Source organism: Pleurodeles waltl, chromosome 11 (genome assembly GCF_031143425.1).
Source record: "Pleurodeles waltl isolate 20211129_DDA chromosome 11, aPleWal1.hap1.20221129, whole genome shotgun sequence".
Taxonomy (NCBI): Eukaryota; Metazoa; Chordata; class Amphibia; order Caudata; family Salamandridae; genus Pleurodeles; species Pleurodeles waltl.
Window position 1 is genome coordinate 336,837,118 of NC_090450.1, and position 26,504 is coordinate 336,863,621.

The window sequence follows — 26,504 nt, forward strand, 5'->3', positions numbered from 1 at the left end:
GAGTGGGTTCTCCCTTGCTAAAGGTGGAAGGGTGATGCGAATCCTCAGGGATCAACTGTTCCAATTAGAGAAAGACCACAAGATTTTAGAAATATAGAAAGCAGCTGCTGCAGACCCTCAAGTAGCCTACCAAATTAAGTCAATTACGTTGGAATATCATGATATGGCCACTAAAAAAAGCCTCTTCCATGGTAACTTTGCCACTGCATGAGCCTATGGCGAGGGTGAGTGCCAAGTAAAACACTGGCCACTATGATCAAGTGCCCCTCAGCTGCTAATGATATACTCAGTATTCGTGGGGATCAAGACCACCTGCATATTGACACCCCCAGTATCCTGTAGACATTCTTGGCTTATTATTGCTGTCTACACCACTCAGCAAAAGGCACCTGTTGAGTTGAGGTCTTACTTGGAGGATGTATCACTGGAATGGCTCAGTGACACACTGCATACTTTTCTTGAACAGAACTTCCCCAGAAATGAGGTCCGTCAGGCTGGTATGGCACCTGGGCCCAGTGGGCTGCCTACAGAATTTTGTAAGACCTTTGTGGATGCTCTGGCACCTGTGCTGCTTACGGTCTTTAAGAAGGTCAGGAAAGGGGAACAGCTCTCCCCCCCCCCCAATGAAAGAGGCAGTAATTGTCACATTGCCAAAACCCAGTAAACCCCCCTGATCGTTGTGAATCTTACCAACCACTCTCGTTGAAAAACTGCGATGTTAAAATCCTCGCCAAGATACTTGCCTACCCACTGACTCTCCTTATGACAATCCTGGTCTGTCCTGATCAGTCAGGCTTCATCCAGGGGTGCTCTACCACCTACAACCTGCGTACATTGTTTACGGTGATGCAGGTTATTGATCCGGACCTGGCAGCAGCAGTGGTTGTTTTAGATGCTAAGAAGGCCTTTGATTCCCTCAAATGGGACTATCTGCACGCTGTTTTTTCATGGATGGGCGTTCCCCACACATTTTTAGCTCTGGATTGGGCTCCTCTATTCCAATCCAGTGGCCAAGGTTCACATGATCATAGCGACGTCCTCCCCTTTTGTGTTTACACGTGGTACCAGGCAGCGGTGTCCGCTATCACCTTTTCTTTTTGCCCTTGCAGCAGAGCCCTTGGCAGCTCTATTGTGACTATGCATTACGTTACCCATGTTGGCACCTTCTAATCTCCCTGCATTCTGACGACATCACTCTATATCATCAGGAGCGGCACCTGAGTCTCAATGGAATCTTTAGAGTTTGTCCTGTTTAGTGTGCTGTCAGGTATCCACTGGGAGAAATAGCAGCTCTTTCCCTCACACAGGCCACAACACCTTTTACCATGGATTTCCCTCTGCAGTTGTGTTCATCATAACTTAAGTACCTGGGCATAGTGGTATGATAAGGTGGAGATTATATGCTCCAATTATGAAATGCCCTCTCCACGCTCACTGACCAAACTACCAGCTGGATTTCTCTTCCGTTGTCTCTAGCAGATGGCGATCAAGCCCAAATTACTGTACCTCTTTCTCCACAAACCCCTTCACGTTAATTCAATCTCTTTTCGAACACCAACAGCACAGTTGTTTTGCTTAGCTTTGGTGGGGAAACAACCCTGTATACAATGGGACACCCTTACATTACCTTTCTAGGAGGGTGGTTTTGAAGCCCTGGACAAGGAGCTTCACTATCTATGCTCAAGCCCAGCATGCCATTCATTTGTATCACACCTCCCTGTTTCTTCCTCATCTAACTGTAGAGTTAGGATACATGCCACAGATTCCTCCTGTTTTATTCATTGGCATCCCCTCTAGGTGCCCCTCAGAAGGTTCTTTCACAGTGGCATGTAGATAGGATGCTTGGCAGAGACTATGCTGCATAGTGGGCAAGAATGTTCTATGCTCCCCTCTGCTCCCACTGGAATTTCACCACTTGCTACTGGTCCCACGTGAAACCCTGTGCAGGATCTAACTCAAAAGGCTCAGTTTTAATCATTGGGGAGATCTGTCACGGGATGGCCTCTTTATTACAAAGGCCGAATATGTAGGAGGCATGTCGTGCTCTCCCCTTGATTTTCTCACGTATATCCGCCTGAAATGCAATGATAAGGTGGCCTCATCAGACCCTCCAGCCGAGCCTCCTACCTTTCTCATGCTCCACAGCATGCCACAAGCTATGAGTACTAGACACTTGGTCTCTTTCTTCTACTGTTCCATGATTCCATAGTACACCCCCGAACTCCAAGACTCAAAGCGCAAATGCCGCAAAGTAGAGAAAATATGGCAGCTGGAACCCTCCACAACCAACTTCTCCACCCTCAAAACCACCATTCGCACCAATCACCAACTCATACGCACTGCCAAAAGAGATCACTACAAGACACGCCTTGACAACAACTCTCAAAACAGCAAAGAACTCTTCACCATCATTAACGAACTCGCCAAACCCAAAGCCAGCAACATAGACCCCCTCACACACACAGCCCCTATGTGACGCCCTCTCCAACCACTTCCACCACAAAATCCTGGACATCCACAACAGCTTCATACCACACACACCCACCGCACACACCCCTCACTCACCCAACCCCCACTCATAACCCCCCCACCACACTCACCACCTGGACCCCCACCACACACGAAGAAACCGAAAAAAACATGAACTCCATCCACTCCGGATCCCCTCCGACGCCTGTCCGCATTGCATATACAACAAAGCCAGCCCAACCATCGCCCCCATACTCTGCGACATAATCAATTCCTCTTTCTACTCCGCCACCTACCCAGACCCCTGGAAGCACGCGGAAATCACCGTTCTCATAAAAAAAAAACAAAGCTCACCCGGAGATCCTCTCCAAGTATCGCCCCATCTCCCTCCTCCCTTTCCCCGCCAAGGTTACCGGGAAACTAGTCAACGCCCGCCTATCCCACTTCCTCGAAGCAAACAACACTCTTGACCCCCTCCCAATCCAGGTTCCGCAAGAACCACAGCACGGAAACCGCCCTCATCGCATGCACTGACGACATCAGGACCAAAGTCAACAAAGGCGATACCGTCGCACTCATCCTCCTAGACCTCTACGCAGCCTTTGACACCGTCTGCCACCACACACTCCGCACACGCCTCCACAACATAGGAATTCGCCACATAGCCTTAGACTGGCTCACCTCCTTCCTCACCGACCGGACCCAGAGAGTCCGCCTCTCACCTTTCCACTCCACCACTTCCAAGATCATCTGTGGAGTTCCCCAAGGGTCCTCCCTCAGCCCAAATCTCTTCAACATCTACATGATCCCCCTAGCCAACATCCTCCGAGCACACGGAATCACTATCCTCTCCTACGCAGATGACACCCAGCTCATCATCTCCCTCACCCACAACCTCACTACTTCCAAAACCAACCTCCACGCTGCTCTCCTCGACACCACCAACTGGATGACTACTAACCACCTCAAGCTAAACTCCAACAAAACCGAGACCATCATCTTTGACCCCAACAAAACCACATGGGACGACTCCTGGTGGCCCACCGCCCTAGGCCCCGCACCCACCCACGCAAATCACACACGCAACCTCGTCATCATCCTAGACCCCTCACTCTCCATGACACAGCAAATCAATGCCCTAACCTCCTCCTGCTTCCACACACTCCGCACTCAAAAAAAATAATAATAATTCAAATGGATTCCCCCAGATACCAGGTAGACAGTCACCCATGCACTCATCAGCAGCAGACTATACTACATTAACGCCCTCTACGCCGGCACCACACTCAAACTCAAACGCAAACTCCAGAGAATCCAGAACACAGCCGCACGCCTCGTCCTTGGCCTCCCCTGCCACGAACATATCTCACCACACCTCAAATCCCTTCACTGGCTCCCCATAGACAAGAGAATCACATTCAAGATCCTCATCCACGCTCACAAATCCCTCCACAACACCGGCCCAACCTACCTCAACGGAAGAGTGAACTTCCACACGCAACCTCCGATCAGCCGACCTCACCCTAGCCACAGTCGCCCGTATCCAACGCACCACCACAGGAGGCAGGTCCTTCTCCTACCTCACCCCCAAAACCTGGAACTCCCTCCCCACCAAACTTCGCAAAACCAAAGACCTCCTGCTCTTCAGAAAGAGCCTCAAGACATGGCTGTTCGAACAGTGACCCTCCCTGCCCCCCTCCCCCTCCTTCTTTGATTCCCCCCCCAGCGCCTTGACAACCTCACGGGTGAGTAGCCCGCTCTATACATTTTTTGATTGATTGATTGATTCAGCACAAGCAGGATCTCTAGGCTATCGCAGGCGGGTGTAGCAGCAGTGGAATGGGGAACTTGGCAGGGTGGTCAGTTATGAACAGTGGCGGTATTGCTGCACACAGACAGTACAGATAGCGTCCAGTAGTAGACTTGAAATTATAAATTATAAATTCCTTCACAGGGATTACTACACTCCTGTCAAGCTGCACAAGTTTGGTCTCAGGCCGGATATTAACTGTGCCAGATGCCAGATGGCAGGCACAGACTTCCTCCATCTGGCCTGATCTTGAGGGCCGGTACCGTCCCATTGGCAGGAGGTGTGCAATGCTTTCTCCATTATGATAGAGGAAGAGCTCTTGCTGACCCCTCTCATGGCAATTCTTGGGCATGTCAAAGATTTAGGCGCTGCGTATAGGAGATATTTGGCACTGTTGCTACTGCCTGCTGAGAGATGTGTAGCCTGCCAATGGGAACGCGGATGGGCTCCTAAGATTTTTAAGTTTGGATCACGGACCTCGTCTACTGTAATGAGCAGCTTACCACCTATGAAGAACTCCTGCATCCTACTTCACAACCTAGAGATATCTGTCTCCCACTACATACCAATCTCCAAATGCAAGCATCCTCTCCTGCTGACTAGTGTGGACTCCAGAGACGCCTCACATAGTGGTACTATCTAGAAGGGCACATGTAGTGATGCCCCTTTGTCATCAAGACTGCTGTCCTCTCCTGGATGCTCTTCATCTCCTTATGAGGGACCCTTCTTGCTACACCAGCAACTGCTATATGTTTGTGTTGGGTGAAGTACACACTGGTTTGCGTGGGCTGGGGAGGGGGTACAAATGTGTGCTCTATACCTATTATGAATTTATGTTGCAACTATTGTTGTTTTTGATCTTTATGCAATGACGTTTAGTAAACTAATAAGAAAAAAGAGGCACAGCAATAACATCATTTTAAATAAAGCTGCTGTACCCAGTAGGGAGAGCAGCAGTATTCACCAGTGCCTCACATTGCCCTTTTATCTTTCAAGCAGCAGGGTGAGGTTCCACTCATAAAAGAGTTCAGCATCAGGTGTTATGTATTCCTAGATAGCGGAGCTCACTACGCCCAGTGGTCACCTTTGAGTCCGGTGGTAGCTGGGGAACATCACCCCTCAGTAGGTATATTAGGGACTTATGCCAGTTTATAACATACCCCAGATATTTACAGTAGTTAGTGATAATCTTCATTATTCTGTCCACTGTTAGCTAATGTCACTTAAGTTTGATATTTCTATCAGGTCCCAGTTCCTGAAGCATTAAAGTTTTGACCAATGTGCAACCATGTCAGGAGCCAAAGAGGGAGCACTTAAGTCAATTTACCCCTCCATTTGATGTGTTTAAAGGTCTTGTGCCTCACAGCAAGAAGGGTAGCTTGGTGATCTGCAGCAAGCAACTGGGTTCACTAACAAACACAGCTGTATTGTTAAGTCTTATATGCCACCAAACACTGATCCTCTAATGTTATCAAGATATCATCTGCAAAAGCCATGGTTTTGTGGGTCCTGTGATAATTTGATCCCTTTCAATCAAGGGATTATTTGTAATATTTTGCAGGAGGGGGTTTGTAGGAAGCACTTATAGCAAGGATGAAAGGAGGCAACTCTGGCTTGTTCCTATTGGATGTGAACATGTCCTGATTTTTAGACATTCAATTTGATTTTTGCATAAGGAGTTTTATAGTTGGCCAGCATTTAGTGTGGGAAGAAGGGCCTAATTCCCAACACATGCAGGGTGTCTGTCATTGCATCCCAGTTCTTTGTGTCTATTCCACTCTTTCTAGCTTATCTTTGAGTTGCAGGACTTTCTTGGTGTTATTGTGGCATCCACAGACGTAGCCCATCTGATAAGCATGTCAAGTCTATTAACCAAAACATTTGTAAATATTTTAGTGTCTACATTCAAGAGTAACAGAGGATGACATGAAGAACCGAGCCTTTAATCTTTGACAGGCTTTAGAATTTGGGAGATCATTGTCTTGTTCATGGAGTGCATAAATCCCCTGAGCTCACTGAACCAGATGAAAACTTTGGTCACTATGGGAACCAGCGGCTTTGTAAAAAGTCTTATAAATGACAATTGAGAATCCTTCAGATCCTGGTGCCTTTGCTGATTTCAGCCCTCAGAACATTTTCTTTGTTTTTTCCTTATTCTGTCATTCCATGTTGATCACTCCGCATTCAGCCAAAGATGTAGAGTATAGATACTTATTCCTATTCTGTTGGTCTTTGGAATCTGGAGTATACAATGTGTTGTAGAAGACATTAAATTGTGTTAGTGTACAAGGTTCTGACCCCAGAGTACATCTCTCATCTCCATGATATAGCTGTGTGGCCCTATTGTTCTCAATGGTGCAAATCTACCCCCTCAGACTCATCAGTGGGCACCAAACGTTCTTTGAGAGTTTGGTTTTGTGTTTCTCTTCTAGACTTCCGAGTTCCTGCATTAGTTTGGAAAGTAATGCATTTCTCATTAGTTTCAGGCAGGCAGTTTATTGAGTCAGCTCGCCTTAAATTACCACTTTCAGTGGGTCCTATCATTGTGTTCTTTTGTCAATTCGCCTGTATCATTATGTGTTATATTGTCTGCAGTCTGTTTACTAGTGGTGTCAAGGACCACTGAGTCATTTAGTAGGAATTCATTCACTTCCTAAAGTGTGCTGTGTTTCAGATAGGGAGCTGTGATCTGAAAGTGTTTGGAGGGCTTGGTCTATGACCTTCAATATGTGTTGCAAGCACTTGTCTGTGAATTAGTACTCAATCCTGGCATATGTTTGGTTATCCACCAAGTGTGAATAACTAGGTGTGAGTGTGATCTGCTATCCTTTAAACCCAAATCTTCCAGCCAGTATTGTCTCTCCACCAACCATTCTGGCATGCCATTGTACCTGTCCTGCTGTGGATTCATAACTGTGTTAAAATCGCCCCTAATATTAAGTGGGCTAGTGGAGAACTCTAAAGTCTCTGAAATGGTGTGCCTAAGGAGTTCCCATATTGGTGTCCGTGATTGTGGATGACCCCCTAGAGTTCTTTTGATCACAATCCAGCTTCCCTCCTATCTTTTCTTGACAGAACAGTCCACAAACAAACTACCTGGGTTAATTTGTATTCCTCCCATGCTGTCATCTTGGAATTTGACTCATGATATTGCTTATTGAGTGGTGGGAGCTTTATTCATCCCTGGTCAGTCCATATGCTGTATTTCTTGTAAAAAAACATATGTCTGCATTCACGATGACTGAGCAATATAATGATGGTTTAAACCCAGATCTCTGACTATGGTTGAATGTTTGACAGCATTCCACCCATCATATTTTTGTGATTCATAAGCATTTGGTCAGGCCATTGAGGCTTCTGACATTAAGGCCCTCATGTTTCGTCAGATGCATCGCCAACAGGCTGGCGGTGCAATCTATGGAATTACGACCGTGGCGGAAGCGCCGCGGTCGCACCACCGGCGCCCAGGAGATTACGAGTCCCCCTCCCGCCAGCCTTTTCATGGCGGTAGGAACCGCAATGAAAAGGCTGGCGGCAAGTGGAGTCGCGGGGCCCCCTGCCACGGCCCCATGGAGCTTTTCACTGTCTGCATAGCAGACAGTGAAAAGCGCGATGGGTGCAACTGCACCTGTCGCACTGCCGCAACACCGGGTAGAGACCCCCATTCCACCCTGTTTCTTTCAACACCACCACAATCCAGCACCCTACTGCCCAAACTTAACTTTGAACATATTTGCAACTTCATCGTATCAACCTTGAAGGAATCATCTCAAGCAGTTTTGGAGAAAGACTCATCTTAAATTTCACTAGCGACCAATGAAGTGGGAACTCAACTTGTGAAGAATTAGGGTAATTAGTCCTGTCAGTTTTCGCCCTGTCCATTTCCCGCCCAGCCTTGGGAACCACCAGCACTTGTGATTTACCACCACTACTCCTCCCCAGTGTAGGCAACGGCAAAACATACACCTCACCAGGTTTTCCTCCAGTTGTAATACCATTATTAGGGCCCTATTAAATCTTGGCAGGTGTCTCATTTCTCTGCCAGAGCTAAAGAGTAAATTACTCTATCACCCTGACTGAGCTGCCGCACACCAAATTTAGAAATGTCTGCCGGCCCAGCAAACAATTCTAGCATTGGCCCTAACCAATATCACAGCGGTTCTTGTCTAACTATTGTAAGTTTGAATGATGGCTTTTTTATCATAATGGAGCTACATAGCAAATGCATCATGTTTATTTTTTATTTACAAAAATGAAATCCCTTGAAAATAAAAACATTGCCCCCCTCACCATAGTAGTTTCGTCCTGTAACCAGGGGGACATTAGGCACTTTTCAATTCCTCTAACTACCAGGTTTTTCCTGGCAGTAGCAAGCATTGAAAGTGTGCCGTAAGCCCGCCCATCTAAATAAGGTGGGCCGACTTACAGGCAAACCTTTGATGATGGACCTTTCTCTGTTGGGGCGTTGGAGGGGTTTGACCACGGTAGAGACAGAGTAGTCTTCACTGTAGTTATACCTAGGGTCCGCATAATTATAAATCTGGCGGGTGGACCATAATGTTGGTGGGGAGGGAACTTTGTCGCAAGTGCAACAGAGTTCCCTCTCCACCAACATTTAAATCAGGCTCTTAGTTGTCTTGTACGCTGATGTCCAAGTCACTGTTTACTCCCTGCAGATGCAGGAGCACCTCCTCCTTACTTGCTTTAACTTGTGTCCTGTCAGTGGGGTTGTCTCTGTGCTGAGAGGTCACTTTGTACCATCGTCTACATGGCACCCTCGCCCGCATCATAAGTGCCCACTGAATCAACACTGTCTCCTGCGCCAACGACACACATTTCATCCTCTCCCTCACCAACGTGAACACCCCCACCAGGACTAACAACATCTCCTGCATGATCAACGTGGCCAGCCTAATGAGAGAAAACATCCTTAGATCAACACAGACAAAATGGAGATCCTGATCTTTGGAAGCTCGGCTGTGGTTCTTTTATTGGGACATGGGGGCATTGCCCCTCTGTTTGTTTTGTTGTCCCCAGGCAGCTGGCCCCATATTAAATGTTTACTATTTTACTTTGAATCCCAGTTTTTTTTTTTTTTGTCACATTGCACGCCATGGCCTGGGCAAAGTTTGTGACTGAGGGCGGGTTGGCGTGGGTGGTTGGAGCATTGGGGGAAGGATGCTTGCTTGAATGACACAGGTCATTTGCTGGGCCTCCTTGAGATGAAATGCGCATGTTGGGTTGGACGGCTGCCTTGCTCTGACCAACCCAACATGTGCACTTGAACCCTCTCATACCAGTGCAATGTAGGAGCCCAGGAGATTGCATCTAAGGCTTCTAAGGAACACTGGCAGTGCCTGACTGAGCCAATCCTTGCGCTGCTCTCGTCCTATTTCCTACCATAAACAGCAAAAAAAGCAGTACAAGGATTGGCTCAGGAGTTGCTGGGGTGGGACAAGGACTGAAGGGCAGAGCTGGTGGTCACAATTTACGCAGCACACCAGGATGCAAAGTCACGAGTCACCAGTGTTCTTCTCTGAGATGGGCCAACAATGAGTGTTTTAGTTAGTCTAAAGATTAAGACTGGGGAGTTCTGCCTGCAGTGACCCGTGTGTGATTTGGAGGGCCTAGTTTTGAAAGTCAGTGAGGCAGATCAGTGGATTAATGCACCTGCTCGTGAGAGCTCTAAGCAATCTGTCAAGTTTATTTTTGCACTTTACTTGAACAGCTTAAAAGAGGAATCTCCTTATCCTTAATAGCAGATGTATTGGTTGCTGAAAGGAAGGCAGCCCCGTTTCTTTTTTATTAAAAAAAACGAAAACCCATTTTCTGTGCTTATCTACATATTTAAGATAGAACATGTAAATGTTGCTAAGGTTTTAAGGCCTCTCCTTAAACATGACAGGTGTCAGTATTATCTTTGGAAGTTGTTTCTCAAAAAGTCTGCTATTTTCAGGTAAATTAATGGAGCGCAACCCACTGATATTCTTTCAACGAGGAAAAATCTGTGAATGCCAGGGATAATGCCTACCAGGACTTCTTGGCCAGATGTTTATATTTTAAGAATTAGTTTGAATGATTTTTAGATGGGGGACGCACTGATAACTTTGCAACTGGTGACCTGGAACCACTAATTCAACACGCGTCAGAGGGTGCGGTCATAAGGGAAGGAACCTTAACCCTCCAGTACAGTTAAAGCTTGCCTTTCCCTACGCAGCCCGGGAAGCGCTGATAACTTTGCACCTGGCGAGCTAAAACCACTAATCCGACACGCGTCAGGAGGCGTTGTCCTAGGGGGAGGAGCCTTAACCCCCCAGTACAGTTAAAGCTTTCCTTGCCATACGCGGCGCGGGACACGCTTATAATTTTGCACCTGGTGACCTGAAAGCACTAATCCAACGCGTCAGGAGTCGCGGTCATAGGGGGAGGAGCCTTAACCCCCCAGTAGTGTTAAAGCTTTCCTTCCCTTATGCGGCGTGGGACACGCTGATAACGTTGCACCTGGTGACCTGAAACCACTAATCCGACATGCGTCAGGAGGCGCGGTCATGGGGGGAGGAGCCTTCACCCCCGGTACATTTAAAGCTTTCCTTTCCCTACGCGGCACGGGACGCTCTGTAAAGTTTCAAATAAACAAAAAAAAATTGATTAGCCACAATTCAAGCAAACTTTGAACGGTCGGGGTGCGGATACAGTGATAGATTATGTATTAATGTCTACCCAGTTCGCACATTGTCTTGCCAACTATTTAATTCACGACATTGCAATCAGTTCCCATTTCCCGCAGAGTATATGGATTACATTAACATCCCCTATAGAGCCCCAGAAGAATAACTCTGTTTTGGTTAATTTTATTGAATTAGCCTCGTGTAATGGGTATTCATTGCAATGGTCTCAAATAGAACCACAGGGCCTTCTGAGGCAGTTAATTAGTGATCACACGCCAGAATTCGCGGACTGTCTTAGTGATGACATAGACCCCCAAAAATGTATTTGTGCTTTTTCCTCGATAACTCGAGGTGTGAAAACAGCTCTCACTAACAACAGGGGAAAGTCGGGGCAGCAGGTCAAAACAGGCTGGTTTGATTCGGATTGTACTAAAGCACATAAAAGACTCAAGAAGGCTTTAAGTACTCCTACTAGATGCATGATTGAGGTACGTGCACTGAGGCAGGAATATAAGGCAGCAATCAAGAAAAGGAAAGACAACTTGAAAGAAACAACCTGGGAATCTCTTCATAAAGCTAGCCTTACAAACAATAACATCCTTTTCTGGAAAATAATAAACTCCCCAATGTTACGGGTCAGACAAGAACCCAGAATGGAGATTTCCATAATGGAGGGGGAATGGATTGGTCACTTTTCTGAGATATATGGCCTAGTCTCTGAGACAGAACTATCTGACTTCTTAATCAGTGACCCTACCCAAAAGAATCCACACCTGACCATTTCACCTCTGTTTACTTTAGAGGAAGTAGTTGAGGCCATCAATGCAAGTAAAGCTGGTAAAGCTCCGGGCCCTGATGGCGTCCCAGTGGATTTATATAAGGCCATCATACACCTATGGGGCCCCTTGCTGACCCAGGTATTGAGGACCTGCTGCATCTTGGGGCCTATACCATCTTGGCTAGAGTCCATCCTTGTCCCTATATTTAAAAAAGGTGATCGCCTCAATCCAGCATGCTACAGACCAATCTCACTTCTTGATTCACTAGCTAAAATAGCTGGGAGAATAATTTTAAACAGACTACAACAATGGGCTGAAACAAACAACATTCTATCTGAATTACAATATGGATATCACACAGGGATAGGCACGGTCGAACAGGGACTGAACTTAAGCATCATAATTGGGAAATACACAAAGATCAGGGAAGGTAATCTGTATCTGGCCTTTATAGACTTATCATCAGCCTTTGACTGCATAGTTCATGACAAATTATGGAAAATCTTAAGCGAGTTAGGGGTCGACCTGACATTAATTCAGCTTATACGGGAATTGTATTCAGGAAGCAGGGCGAGGGTAAGATATGGAGTAGGAGGGGAATGTACTAGAGCCTTGGGTATACATAGGAGTACGTCAAGGTTGCGTACTAGCACCCTTTCTATTCTCTATATATATTAACAAGTTGGAAGTAGAATTAATAAGTAAATGTAAGGATCTTCTCCAAATTGGCCATCACCTGATCCCAGCCTTACTTTACGCAGATGATTCTGTTCTCATGACCCGGACTCCACTTGCCCTCCAACGACTTTTATCAACTAGTGTAACATACATGACAGAACTGGGCCTTATTGTCAACCGCTCCAAAACGTACATAATGAAATGCCGTAGACAGCCACTTAAGGCTCGAGACATTATCATGCAAGGCAGAAAAATCGACACTATTTAGGAATAATGTTTGATAAAGACAGCTCCTGGGTTTGGAGAAACTACAGACTATTAAAAAGATTACGGCTCTTCAGAATTTTTCCAAGTGGTTAGGGACATTCACCCCACAGAATATGTTAAAAGTATATAAAGCTAAATGCATCCCCACTGCTACTTATGGGGGAATACCAACTGCAATTCGATTCGAATTGTGGAAAACGATTTTTTGAGACACTTATTAATGGTACCAAAAGGCACTTCAACATTTGTCAGCCATGCATAATTAAGGGCCCCTTATTTGGTAGACCTAATAAGGATACAGCCCATACTGCTATGGCAGAAAATTTGGACCTCGGAACACGCAGGCCTGAACAGGGCAGTTTTACGGGACTGTATGGTCTCGAGATTTTCTTTGAGTTCCAATGTTGAGGTACATAAGGAATCTTTTTAAAGATTTGGGACTCAAAGAATTTTATGAAAACTCAGAATTATTGGGGACAGTAAGTAGAAAAGATCTGAGGTTACTGTCCCTCAAGCATCTAGAAGATCTGAGGTGGACTGTAGAGACTGTAGAGGCAAAAAAACACAGTGTTATGAGCAACCAACTCATTTTGACTCCGAAGAGTATGCGGCCATACTTAATGTGTGTAATGAAACCCAGAAACCGCTTCATTCTTACTCTGATAAGGCTAGACACGTTTCATCGGCTGGTAACCTTCCCTATCATGAACGACTGGAGTCTAACACTAGGGGCCTGTCCATGTGATTCGGCGTCTACACAAAGAACAATACAAGTAGTTTTTAAAAAAAACTGTATGATAGACAGAGAAAACATTACTTAATTCCTTTGTTAAGATCTTCCCACATAGGACAGTGTGGTCCCTGTATTTTAGCGAACTTCTTAAGCTCTATAATCTCCATGAGAAAGTTTCTGGAAAAGATAGTAACGTGAACAATAGTATAGAGTTATTCGAGGGGCATACTTACAAGTTAGTAAACTGTCTTGGGCGCAGAAACGGTGGTGAGTATTTTTTAAGGTAACATCTCATGCAAAGCATTATTTATTTAACGATAAAAGGGAGTTGATTTGTCAAGTATATTTTTTACAACATCTAGACAGAGTGGTATTTTATGGCAGCATGTTTTCCTATTTAGAAGATTACTGTATTTTAGATACCTTTTTCCGTCTGTATCGGATTTTATCGGTAATCTATTAATCACGGTGTTCAAATTGTATTTAATAGATTTTTCACTGAGCAAATCAGGACCGATGTAAGATCCTCAATCGTGGTTGTGCATACATAAAACAATAATGTGATGCTTTTATATTAATTAATGAATAATTAAGAAATGTGTATATTTTATCCTTTTGGCTTGTATGGTCTTTTCAGACCGAATAAAGAACTTTTATGAACTGTGAATTTATGATTTCTAGATTGGGCTGTGACATATAAGCCAGTTACTGCAGCCAGTTGTATCCACTCAACTCGTTGATTAGTTTATTAATTATTAGTTTTAACTATTCACAACAGAGCTCACACGTTTTTTAAGGGATGGGGCGTATAAAGCTTTGCGCGGATGACGTGCCCCCGCACCGTGTTTTACTTCTCAGCAGCGATAATTTCAGCTCACTAATTACCTTGTAGTTCCCCAGATATATGTTTACTGTTCTGAGAACTTTTCCTTCTGCGTGAAAGGAAGGCAGGAGAGCACGTTTTTTATGGCTTAGTTTATGGCCCTACCTTAATTCCATCATTTTATTTTCTCATGTTAATATTTGCTTTCCAGCCTCTGAGGCACCTCCAATCTGGACAAGATTTACTCTTCGGTCTTTTAATTGACTCTTTGAGATTCGTAAATGCATTGCTAATGAGGCTAGAGATTGTGTGCCTGGCTGAGGCGGCTGGTAAGGAGTTCAGAAAGGACATTTGTCTAACCCATACTGGGCCACACGAGATCCCATGAGGAAAGAATGAAAGGTCAAAGGGCCTGCTCCCAAATCATTTCACCTCACCGTGGAATGTAGAGATTAAACAGAAATTTCAGTCAGCATAGACCGAGTTGACATACTTGTCTAGAACTACTGTATACTGTCTTGTAAGAATTATTTGATGGCTCGAGCCCTTCCCTTGAATGCTTTAGTGGCAGGCAGAGCCACTGGAATTATATGGTTTTGCGGCCGCAGCGTTTTCTTTATAATTATGGATTTGCAGTGTATTCCAGCATCAACTGCATAATCTACAAAAAAATATATATTTTAGATGGACTGAATCTAAAGTTATTTAAAATGTTAACGATGAAGTTCTTGCTTATGTTTCACATGTTTTAATTAATCTTGCATTCCTTAAGAGTGCTCACTGTTTACAGGATGTTGTATTTATGTATTTTTCGTGTAGCATATTTCTCAACTATAGTGCATACTTTTAACTGAGTCGCCTTCAGGCGTATTTTTTATGGACCACCATTGACAGCTCTGCAGCAAAGGCTGAAGGCAGTGCACATTTTTCTCAGTGCATTACAATGGGTCAAAAAGGTGTTCAGAGAACTTGGTAATCCATTCCTTGCCCTCTCTGTTGAACAAACAGAGCAATTGTCACTTATTCTAGTTGCAATTGTGATTCTGTGCAACTATGTGTGAAGGACGTACACAGTTGCCAAAATATTGAGAAGGCTAACGTAAATGAAAATACAGTGCTTACAGGTGAGTTGGTGCATTATATGGTTGGGGTTTTAAAGTGAAGGAGATGCGAGGAAGTGCATTCAGGAGTCAGTGAAAGGAGGATGCTGAAGATGTTAAGATATGCAGATGGACCAGATGTGGAAAGATAGGGGTGCACATGTCTAAAGTACAATAAGAATAACAAGCATTATTGAGACACTCTGAAGTCTACTGATGCTTGTGGAAGGGGTAGTAATGTTTAATTCACACACTGCATTGTTATCTCAAAGACTGTTATGAAGTTCTTTGGCTATACTGAATAAGCAGCTATCAATGTCATGATCATATGAAATCTCTTTATTGATGACATAACTAAATTTTCACAATTACTTTATTAACCTTTTTGCTTTCTCACATTTGCATGAGAATGCACCATTTGCCCACTCTTTAAAAAAAAAAAAAAAATCCTAGGGGGAGATCCCCCTGAATTTCCTATGGCGGTCAAGCTCGCTTGTTATTCTTGCTCACCACAGGGCACTCATCCCGAACTTTTATGCCCCACCACTTTCAAATGTCACCAGTAACCACTGCAAGAGCTCCCTATGGGACACCTACTGGTGACCATCTGAACTAGGTTCCACACCCACCCCCACACACCACACCAGGAATCTTGGCATTATCCTAGACGACAAACTCATGACGAACAAACAGGTTAACACTGTGACCTCATCCTGCTGCCTCATTCTCAGAATGCTTCACAAGATCTTCAAACCGCTCCCCACGCACACAAGACGCACAGTCACCCAGGCCCTCATAATCAGCAGACTAGACCATGGCAAAACACTCTACTTTGGCATCTCTAACCAGCTCACACAAAGACTCCAGACCATCCAAAACACCGTCAGACTCACACTAGATATCCTCAGAAACACTCACAGCAGTCCCTACCTCACTGAGCTACAGTGGCTAGACATCCAGAAACATTGTCAATTTAAACTGCTCATCCACGCCTACAAAGCCCTCAACAACACCGGAGCAGTATACCTCATTGACCGACTTCAGTTCTACCAACCATCCAGACAGCTATACTCTACCTTCCTCACTCAGAGACCCCTTCATCCGCAGAAGCAAGTCAGGAGGGTGCGCCTTCTACTTCATCGCCATCAAGCATTGGATTGAACTTCCTCCATGCACCAGGACAGCTTCCTCACTTCTCAACTTCCGCAAGACAAGGAAGACCTAGCTGTTCAACTAGGAGCTCCGCCTAGCCTATGTTCCTTTCTCCAGCACCTGGAGCACCTCCACATGTGATAAGTTGCACAATACAAATCAATATAACGTAACATCTCTCTCTCATAGTTGGTAAAAACCACTCTCCTGATAAGGGAAGATCAGCATTCTTCTCAGGAAGGATTCCTAGAGTTGCTTGAGCATTTTTAAGGGAGGAGAAAGAGCATTGATGCCCCTTCCTATTGGAAACTCGGTTTGGTGGCGCAGCCCCAGTGATATTTGTTCTCCTTGGATTGCAAGAGTCAGTGACCGATTTGAAGGTTTGGTGCTAGGCCAGTGTCACTGGTGATAGACCTAGACCCTGCCACAGCTGTATTTGTGCACCATTGTGGTAGATCTGCCCCCCTTCATGAGCTTTGCTAATTCTTGCCACTTTGTCTGAAAAAAGTGTACCCTTAGCTGGACATCCAGTCGGATAGTATTCCTACTTGACATCAGTGTGGCAGTTCTGTGGTCCTCTCCAGCTTCATTGCTTCCCACTCCATCCTTTCAATTATGGCATCAGCAGTCCCAAGACATATTAGGCAACATTGTCTTTGGTGATTTCTTGTGGTATCCCTTGGATCCTGCATAGAGTGGGATTCTCGGTTCTTACATTTTGCTTTGCTGCATGGTATGTTGTTTCTCCAGCTGCAGCTTGCGTCTGCATCGCCTCGCTTTGTCTACATGTTCAATTAAATTTTCTTTGAGAGAGTCCATCTAGCCCCCAGCTTATTTACATCCTTCTGAATGTCTTTTAGGTTCTGCTGAAGCTCCACTTTGATCACTTTTATTTTGTCTGTAATACTCCTGGAAGGCTTGCAAATGAAAGTCATTTGTGATGGTCAGAGGTCTGTCACTGACATAATTTCCACTTCTAGCATGACCATTCCACCATTCTCACTCCCAGCTTTACAGGTAGTCCCATGTTGGAACATGCCCCTGCTATTTGACTTTATTATTATTTCCTCCAGTCATGGCTCTAGTTGTGCATGAAAGCCTCAGCAGCGGGCCACTATCTTTTCTAGTGGTAGTTGGACTCCCTCCTCCATGCAAGTGTCTTGCCTCACTGTTCAAGTCATAAGTTGTTGTTATCCTCGCTGCTCACTTCTGTATGTATTTCTGTTTATTTATAACCTGCCTTTGAGGGGTCCACTCAGGCTTGAATGTGTAGCTCTTCCCCACAAGCTCTCTTAACCTCTCGGGCTGCTGATGACACTGCAAGCTTTGAGAGTGAATGTCTTCAGTGATGATCAGATCCTTAGCTCTGCCATAGGAGGCAAGTACTTCCAGTGCCGTAGGGTGCCTCTCTCCACCCATCAATCATTGAGGGCTTGGGTGCAGGACGGTCTAGGCCAGCCTGCCATGTGTAATCTCATTTCCCATATAGCACAAAAGCATTAATATAAAATTGTGCTATGCCTTCCCCAAGGCCCGTCATGCTAGCTCCCTGCAGGCTAGTGGTTGAGGGGGACTCCATTAACTGCTTAAATGTCAGTGGAGGGCCCCACGCAGGGCTGTGCACATCAGTATGGTGCTGTTCTTATTACTCAAGCAGGTTTGCCTCAGCATCCAGCTGGGATGATGTTTCTCCCCAATGTTTTATCTTGGTTGACTATTTCACCAGAGTTACAGGCCACCCACTCTTAGGGCCTACCTCTCTGCACCTTCCACTTAAGTCTTGGTATACTTCTAAGCCAGCTGGGTTGATATCCTTGAGGGGCGCACTCTTTAGTTCTCACCTCTGACTACTTATCGTGACTCTCCGACTCAATCCACAGTCTGCAGCTGAGCTGCCTCAGACATTCCTCCTCCGCTGTTGCAACACCCTGCCAACTTGTACAGGCTGTTTTAATGTAGCTCCAGTAAGCTGTTCCATTCTGGCCTCTACCAGCTGTTATCGACCCATCAGTTCAATTGATGCATTATCCATCAAAAACGCCCTAGGTCTCTGAGTAGCCAACTCTTTCCTCAGGGCTCATTGTCTGGCAGTTTCACTGCAACTGGGCAGGAACTCAAGGACTACACACTTGCTGTCTTGCATGCCTGGTCAATGCAGATTTTTTCAGGACCTGGTTGGCTTGACTGATCTATTATTTAATTTCTAATTGGAGTTCGAATTGGTGATATTTTTTTAACAAAATTGTAAAAATTTATTGTTAGACACAGTGTTAACAAACACGTTTTGGAAAAATAAATTTCTCTTTAAGGAAAAAGTGTTCCATAATTCCACATATAGGTGGTGATGCTTAAAATGTAAGATACCTGTGGAGGACAACCAGAATTGCATGTAAATAACTAATCCTTCTTCAAAATAGCTAACTAAAAAGTAATTTCAACTATATATTTCCTTTTCAGATAACTGATACTCACCATTTCATTGTATGATCAAGACACCATGGATTCTTTCCAGGTGTCTCACCAAATATTTCTCAATTGCCATTTTTAAAAATCAAGGATACTAATCGTTTGCTGTGTTTTCCTCTCTCATCTTTACTTGCAGATCAGATTTTGTTGAGAATGTCTTGGCAGTGCATCCCTCTGATGTCCTGGACATGCCGGTAGACCCCAATGAACCTACGTACTGCTTGTGCCATCAGGTGTCCTATGGCGAGATGATCGGCTGTGACAATCCAGATGTAAGTGCTTAAGTTCACCATCTTTGCCCTCTTAATGTATATTATCCATAATATATCCTTATTGATCATTGACAATTCAGATACTAGTTTTCAACCCTTACTCAGGTTATGGAACAAAGCCAATGCAAAGGCACATGATGAGGGTAAGGGACAATAACCTGTGTTGTAGTTCGGCTCCAAAGTCAGTGATACTGTCATACACTATCAACCTCCCTCAATCCCTTCATCATGAGTTATCTTTTGCTCATTGCAAATGACCCAAATTAGCTGTGTGTTTTCTTTTTGTGTACTAGTTTTGAAGGTCTGCATTCTGAGGAGATTATAGGTTGACTAACCCCTTCTTTAATCAATGCCCAAAACTTTTCTTGACATAAACACAATAGCTTTCTGTGCCCATCCCGTAGCTGGCTCGATTATGCAGGATATATAAGTATAGAATGGTTTGAAGTTACAAAACTATTCTTATAAGTAAGTAACAGGTTCCTTTGTTTTCATTACTTGCTTCTGCTGGTCAAATATTTTTAAGGTCTCAACCACTTGTACCTGCCCTATCTACAGTTCCTAAATTATGAAAATGTGATGGAATCCTGTTGAAACTGGTTCCAAAGAAAGGTCTAAGGGACTATTTTCATAGTTTTGGGATGTTACTTTACGACCATGAAAATATTTCCAAAGCAATGAATATTAAAACAAAAAACAAAAAAAAAAACTAAATTGCGTAGGTTCTTTATTTGAAGATTTTGATTTTGATTTGATTTTGCCAAATTTAGGTTTCTGTTGTTTCATTTATCTACATTTGTACTCCTTTTTAATATTAATTTATCTCATTATTGTACATTCTTCGCGCATTTATGTTTTTTTTCATTTGGCTCTAATTGAGTGGGCCCTTTACTAATCAGTTGACCCTTTCCACTTGCTCCTACTTTTCTTCTCCCATAGTGGTCTTTTAAAGCCTGTGCTGTGCCTGTGGATGGTGGGCATGCCTGAGGATGGAAGGAGGATGTACAACAAAAGAACACTTCTTTGTTTTGATTACCCTGATATAGAGATTGATCTTTTGACTTGAACTCAGATCTATCAGCATGGTATCTCCAAGCCTTCTTTTTAAAACTGTGAGGTGAATTTGGTGTTTATTTTAGAGCAATTCCTATTAAGTGTAGCTCAGAGTCAAAAGGTTAAGCTTAGACCTTGATTTTCAGCATGAACCTATTATACATTCACATGCTGTGCAAACACCAGCAGTCTGTTGATGGAGACTAAGAAAACTTCCTTCAACATGAATAGATTTACTTGTTGGGCTTCCGCTATAGGCAGAGCCTGTGTGTTTCATGATGAGATCTGGCTTATGTTCATGATACCCCAGTAGATAAGAACCATTTTTAGGATTCAATCTTCTGCCTGTTTTTCATCAAGACCTCAAGATTTTAACTGGGCCGGAGGTCAATAAATCTTCACCATTGGTTGGAAAAAAAACAAACTCATCAAGGATATTCCAAGTTTGTAACTGTACTTTTTGACCACATTGACCATGAAATTTCATCAAAGTCGAAAGGTATGACTGGTACTGGTGATTGAGAAATCTTCAGTGTGGGACAGGGAGTTCAGTTGATCCATGTGGCTTTCAAAAGGTTTTAAGAACTACATATAGGATGCCAGATCATGTAAAACAAGTATTTTCTAGGTTCTTGTTTTCTCTGTGTATTTTGTGTAACTTTTCATAGTTTGCTGATGGGACATGGATACCTTTAGATTGTGCCATGTGTATCTTTCATAGGTGTCTGAGTAGATGACCACAAAGTCTGCAGTTTTTTCATATTAAATCATGGTGACACAGGACATAATATTGTTCTCATCTGAAACCAAAAAGTATGAAACAGAGAAAGGAGAAAGGTTTCATTTGACACACCATATAAAAAATGTCTCTTCCTAATATCTAGGGTTCAAATAAGACATTTTCAGAACTTAAGATTTGGTTCCAAGCATGAGGACTCAGATCTAAAACTTACACTACAAGCACGGGGAAAGAGTAATTGAAGTTATAAGACCAAAGAACTGGAATACACAATATCTGTTGCATGTGTAGCCATAGATCATGTGATATGCACATTTCACTTCTGGTATCCAGGTTTTGAGTGCAGATGTTGCAAATTGTTTTTCTTCAAAGTATGTTTCAGATTAAAGGTAACTCATGATACCTCCCGGAAACACACAATGCACCGGGACAAAGACTCCACCTTTATATTGTGTTTTTCCTCCATTGAATTTGGATGTGCTTTGACATTCCTGGACCGTCGAGCTTCAGTCAACAATTCTTCAGCTCCAGTGACCAGAATCACCTTCTACAACATTAGTATAACCACCACTAATAGAAGTGACTCAGTTTCAACCGGGCTTAGATGATTTTCTCTCAGGCCAGGTTGTATGAGAATCTTCCTCGGGGAGGTGGGTTATGTAGATCAAACCCTTCCAGGTTATCCCAAAATGTAACAGTAAGCTCTCATAGTCGGACCATACTGGGTTTGTAACTTGTGCTTGCCACGGCATGAACACTGGAGCTGTTCGGTCTGCCAGTTCTTCAGAAATGAAAACACTATCAAATACTAAAGAGAGCATGAAAGAGAGCACTGTTGAGTGCAGCGCAATGACCTATAGGCCACCACTGGTCTTCATACCAAGGACATTGAGTGAGCTGGTATCCCAGTGGAGAAACTGAATCAAAGTCCTGAAGCCTTCTCCTTGGAGGCCTCTGACTATGAAGAGGAAAAGACTTAAGGGGCCCCTATCAAACCTGCACCTGGGATGCAGATTGCACCTAAAACACAACTCCTCACAGGCCTTCCTAGGATTGACTTCTTAGGGTTTAACCTTGACAAGAGTCTTGTGTCCAAGGTGAGCACTTCTCTTGAGGGAGCCAGACTTCAAGCTCTGAGACTATTCTAAAGAAGCCTTGACAGTCTGCTCTGGCAACTGTCCTTGAGCCTGCTTGGCACGGAGCACACATTTCGGCCCTGGCGAAGCCTCAAAATAAAGAGTCTGAGCCTCTAGGCTAAGCCTTCTTGTCCCCCAAGTCAAAACTTTCAGCGTTGAAGTCGACCCCAAAGTTGACACCAAAACACGGTGACACCAACCTTAACAGCAAAGCCATATCACAGCAGCCATTGAGCTCCTTGCTGAAATTGAGCTCCTGGAACATCCTGATGTCAAGAAGATTTATATTCATCTTTAATCTGAAAAGATCTTAGCTAGTCCTCCAACACATGACCCACAACCAAAACCTCTGAAGTCGTTTTTTTTGTTTATGAAGAATTACGTATGTTCCCCATACCAATGATATGTAAGCAGAAAGACACCAGCCCCGTTTCTCATTCTCCACCAAGCACCGCTCCTCCTCCACCTTCCCCGAAACAGTCCACACACACAAACTCAGAGCAGGATAGTCAGTTTGACCCACAGGAGCCCTAGTATGGTCTTGCCACACCACATGAGGTTGAAGATCCTTGCTAGGACTCTAAGGTGGGCCCTAACGATGACAACAGTCTGGATCCCTACCCAGTGAAGACTTCACCTCCAGAAGACAAAATTAAACTGCATGTCACAGAGAAAGAGGACAACTTCCAGGCAGACAGAGGTATTTGTGGAATTCCTGTCAATGCTTATAAGCATGACAAAATGCAGATGTGGCAACTTTCAAGGCTGGATGGTTACACCTTGAACTGAAAAGAAATACAAGTTGTTTCCAAATGATCTGCTTTACATCAGGATGCTAAACCACTAGATTCCCTTATAGTACATACCACTAGATAAAGGGTATCCACTCAGGGAACAGGAGAGTCACAACCTCCATATAAAGGAAGCCACAAAACTGTTGCAATTGGAAAGTGATTAGCAACACTGCTGCCCATAGCATCTCTATGGGCCTGTTCTCAAATTATGAACATTACTATTGGGAGGAGATGGAACAACTAATCTGGCAGCTCTCTGAGGCCACTTGTAAGTGCAACAGTCAGTGTACTAGGACATGATTGTTCTAAACGCCAACTTTTGTTGTGCATTTGATGCAGCAGATACGGCTTCCTGGGAAATGAACGCAATCGTCATCCTCCGAAGACAACCCTGACTGCCAGTATCCCATCTCCACCCTGAGGCCCAACAGCACAGCATCAGCATGTCCCTTTTGATAGCGAACTCTTGTTTGGGTCTCAACTGGACACCATGATGGATATCAGAAAGGACACAGCCACGGCCAATGCCATGGATGCATGCCAGACACAAACCAGTAAGTCTGGTTTCTGGCATCAACAGGTGAGAGGGGTTGCTTGACCTGGTGCAACACAGCAGCATCCCCTGGCTTTCATCAGCAACAGCCATTTCAAGAGAGTCAAGTCCACAAGGCTTTACTAGAGGAGGTTTCAGAGGGGAGAGCAGAGGAAAGGGTTGACACAGCCATGGGAGGGCACCCCCACTTCCAAGTACCCATCAGTCACCCTATTCACACCATACATGTATGAGAAGGTTATTCCTTCCATGATGGGAGGAAATAATCTCAGACGGGTGGATCTTTTACAGAAAGAAGATTGTTGAGATTTCCACACCACAAAACATTCCATCTCGCTGTCACACCATCAGTTAGGAATGTCAGAGACTTTTGCACGAGGAGGTGTAAGCGCTTCTCGGCAAAACCCACAGAACCTATTTTTCCACACCAAACAGGTCAAGGGTTATACAATCTGTAGTATCTCATCCCAAAGAAGAAAGGCGCCCTATGGCTTATCCTAAACCGCAGGCACTTAAATTGTTACATATTGTGGAGCACTTCTAGATGCAGGATGTCATTCTGTTGCTCTGTTCAGGTGATTACATAGTGAACCTCGACCTCAAGAATGCCTGCTTTCAGATCCCCATTCCACCATCACACCATTGTTACCTCAGATGTGCGGTAAGTGGACACTACTACCAATTAAAAGTTCTGCTCTTCAGTGTCCCAACAACCACAATGGTGCTTACCAAGTCTCTAGCAGTGGATGCAGCGCACTTGTGCTGCAATGCAATTCATGTCTTTGTGTGTGAACGAATGGCTAAATAAAATCCAACTGTTACTTGCAATGCTTGCACACACTCAGAAAGCTGTGTCACTGTTACAGAGGTTAGGTTTTACAGACAATAGCAAAAGATTGTATCTCTCCCTAAAACAGATACAGACCTTTTTAGGGGCAGTATTGAACAAAGTCACGGGGTAAAGCCTATCCCGACGTCGAGGGAGTGATGGCATTAGTCACTGCTCTCTTTTTAATTCATGCAACATCCTCTAACTGTGAGAGCGAGATTAAAATTGTTGGAATGATGTCCTAATGCACTGCAATAGTGTTGCACACTAAAATCACCATGTGCCCACTACCAGAGTGGCAGTGGTTCTGGACTTTGTGGAAGACAAGTTCACCATTCTCGCAGTTGTTAAGGTGGCAGCAGCCCTCCTCTAGAGGAATAGGGTGCCTCCGCAGGACGCCAAATTTCTAAAATCTGACCCAAAATCAGATTCTAGACTGACAACTTAGTTCAAATGTCTACATACTTTAGCTCCAGGGACTGCTGCACCAATAGAAAGAGAAAGCAAGAGCAGAGACACTACAGGAAGGAAAGTGTGCCTAACAGCTCTAACAGCATTAAAGAATGCCAGGGCCACTCGTCTTCTAAGAAGATATTACATCTTTCTTAGATGGCCTTTCTTTTCATAGACAACAAGGCTTCACAGAGATGGTGAAGAATGGCTTTCTGGTCTTTAACCAAGTTATTTGTGCTGCAATAAACTCTGCTGAGTTAGCTGCTGTTGGCTATTGTCTATTGTCACAGAGTTTTGCTCAGGAAGTCTTCTTGGCTTTCCTTTAAGACTACAAGCCTGACACTAGTGGGACAATAATGAACTCCCCCTTCTCTGAATCCCCCTTATTTTGTCAGAAAAAAGAGGAAGTGAGGATAAAAATAAAAATTGAAGCCAAGGACCTAAAGCTGGTAAGGCTTGAGGAGAAAAATATGTTCTTCAAGGCACAGTCCAAATCTAATAACAGTTGATCCTGCGCACGGAGAGTTCAATCCCCTTACTAGCCTTATCGGCTGTAGCACCACCACCAGTGGGGTCAGTGGTAACACTGTGAAAGGAATTGACACATCAACTAGGCTTTCTAATACGTTCGGAATGTGCTCCTCTTTAAATAGATAATGCTAGCCTTACACACCCCAACCACTCTTCGTTTGCTACTCCAGTAAGGGGAGTGGTTTGGCAACATTTAAGAGTGTGAAGCAATCACAGTGGACAAGTGGGTACTAAGTATTGTCAGTCATGGATACTATGTATGTTTCAAGGCCAACAACATCTAAGCAGCAATTTCTATCTTGAGGATGAAAACGTCCTTTCTATTAAAGAAACATGCCATTGAACAGTTAACATCTCAGCAAAAATGTCATGAAGTTTACTCTAGGTGCGACCTGATTTAAAAGAATGGCTCAAAAACAGAGTTCAGGCTGATATTAGAGCTGTGCTTTACTAACAAACATGTCAGTAGAGAAGAGTTTTGGATACTATCTCCACAGCAGATTTATTCACATTTAAAACAAAACAACTGGATGTGTTCCATAGACCTGCAGAATACCTACTTCCATAGTCCCCATCGCAAAACATCACAGAAATTATCAAAGGTTTGTTGGCAGAAACTTTCACTTTAAATACACAGTGCTACCATTCGGCCTCAAGTCAGCTCTGCACACCTTGACAAATGCCTAGCCATCATGTCTGCTCACCTAAGGAAACAAAGGATATTCATCTTCCTTTACCCAGCGGATTGGCTAATCTAAGCTTACACTCATTCGAAGGTGAAGCAGGATTTCAAAAGAAAAATATTGTTATGCAGACTGGGCTTCCCAATCAATCAATAAAAGTCGTTCTTACCTAGGAGCCACCATGGACGCTGTAGAACGAGAAGCATATGCTTTGTAGGAGAGAGTATCTTCTATCCAAGGCAAAAGTTTCTCTCTTTTTGAACAAAAACAAACCAACAGCTCAACATATCTCCTACCTGCTTGGTTCCAAGGTATCCTGTATCTACACAGTTCTAGATGTGAGCATGTGAGACCCCGCAGCAGGACCTAGAATATCTACGTTCACAAAACAGGATAATTGGGATGAACATTTCCGATTAACACTTACTATAAAACACTCCGTCCCTTTGTGGTGCAGACCAAGGAGTGTTCTGCAAGAAGTCACTTTTTAAAAGCGAACTCTGTTACAGATGATTG

At 44.2% G+C, this 26,504-nt stretch overlaps 1 protein-coding gene across 1 annotated transcript in view; it reads left to right on the top strand.

The window, feature by feature from the left end:
- ING5 (inhibitor of growth family member 5) overlaps positions 1-26,504 on the top strand; it is a 674,090-nt gene that overhangs the window by 473,228 nt on the left and 174,358 nt on the right. Inside the window, exon 6 of the mRNA XM_069213625.1 lies at positions 19,082-19,217. Coding sequence (XP_069069726.1) covers positions 19,082-19,217 — 136 coding nt within the window. The remainder of the gene's footprint in view (positions 1-19,081; positions 19,218-26,504) is intronic.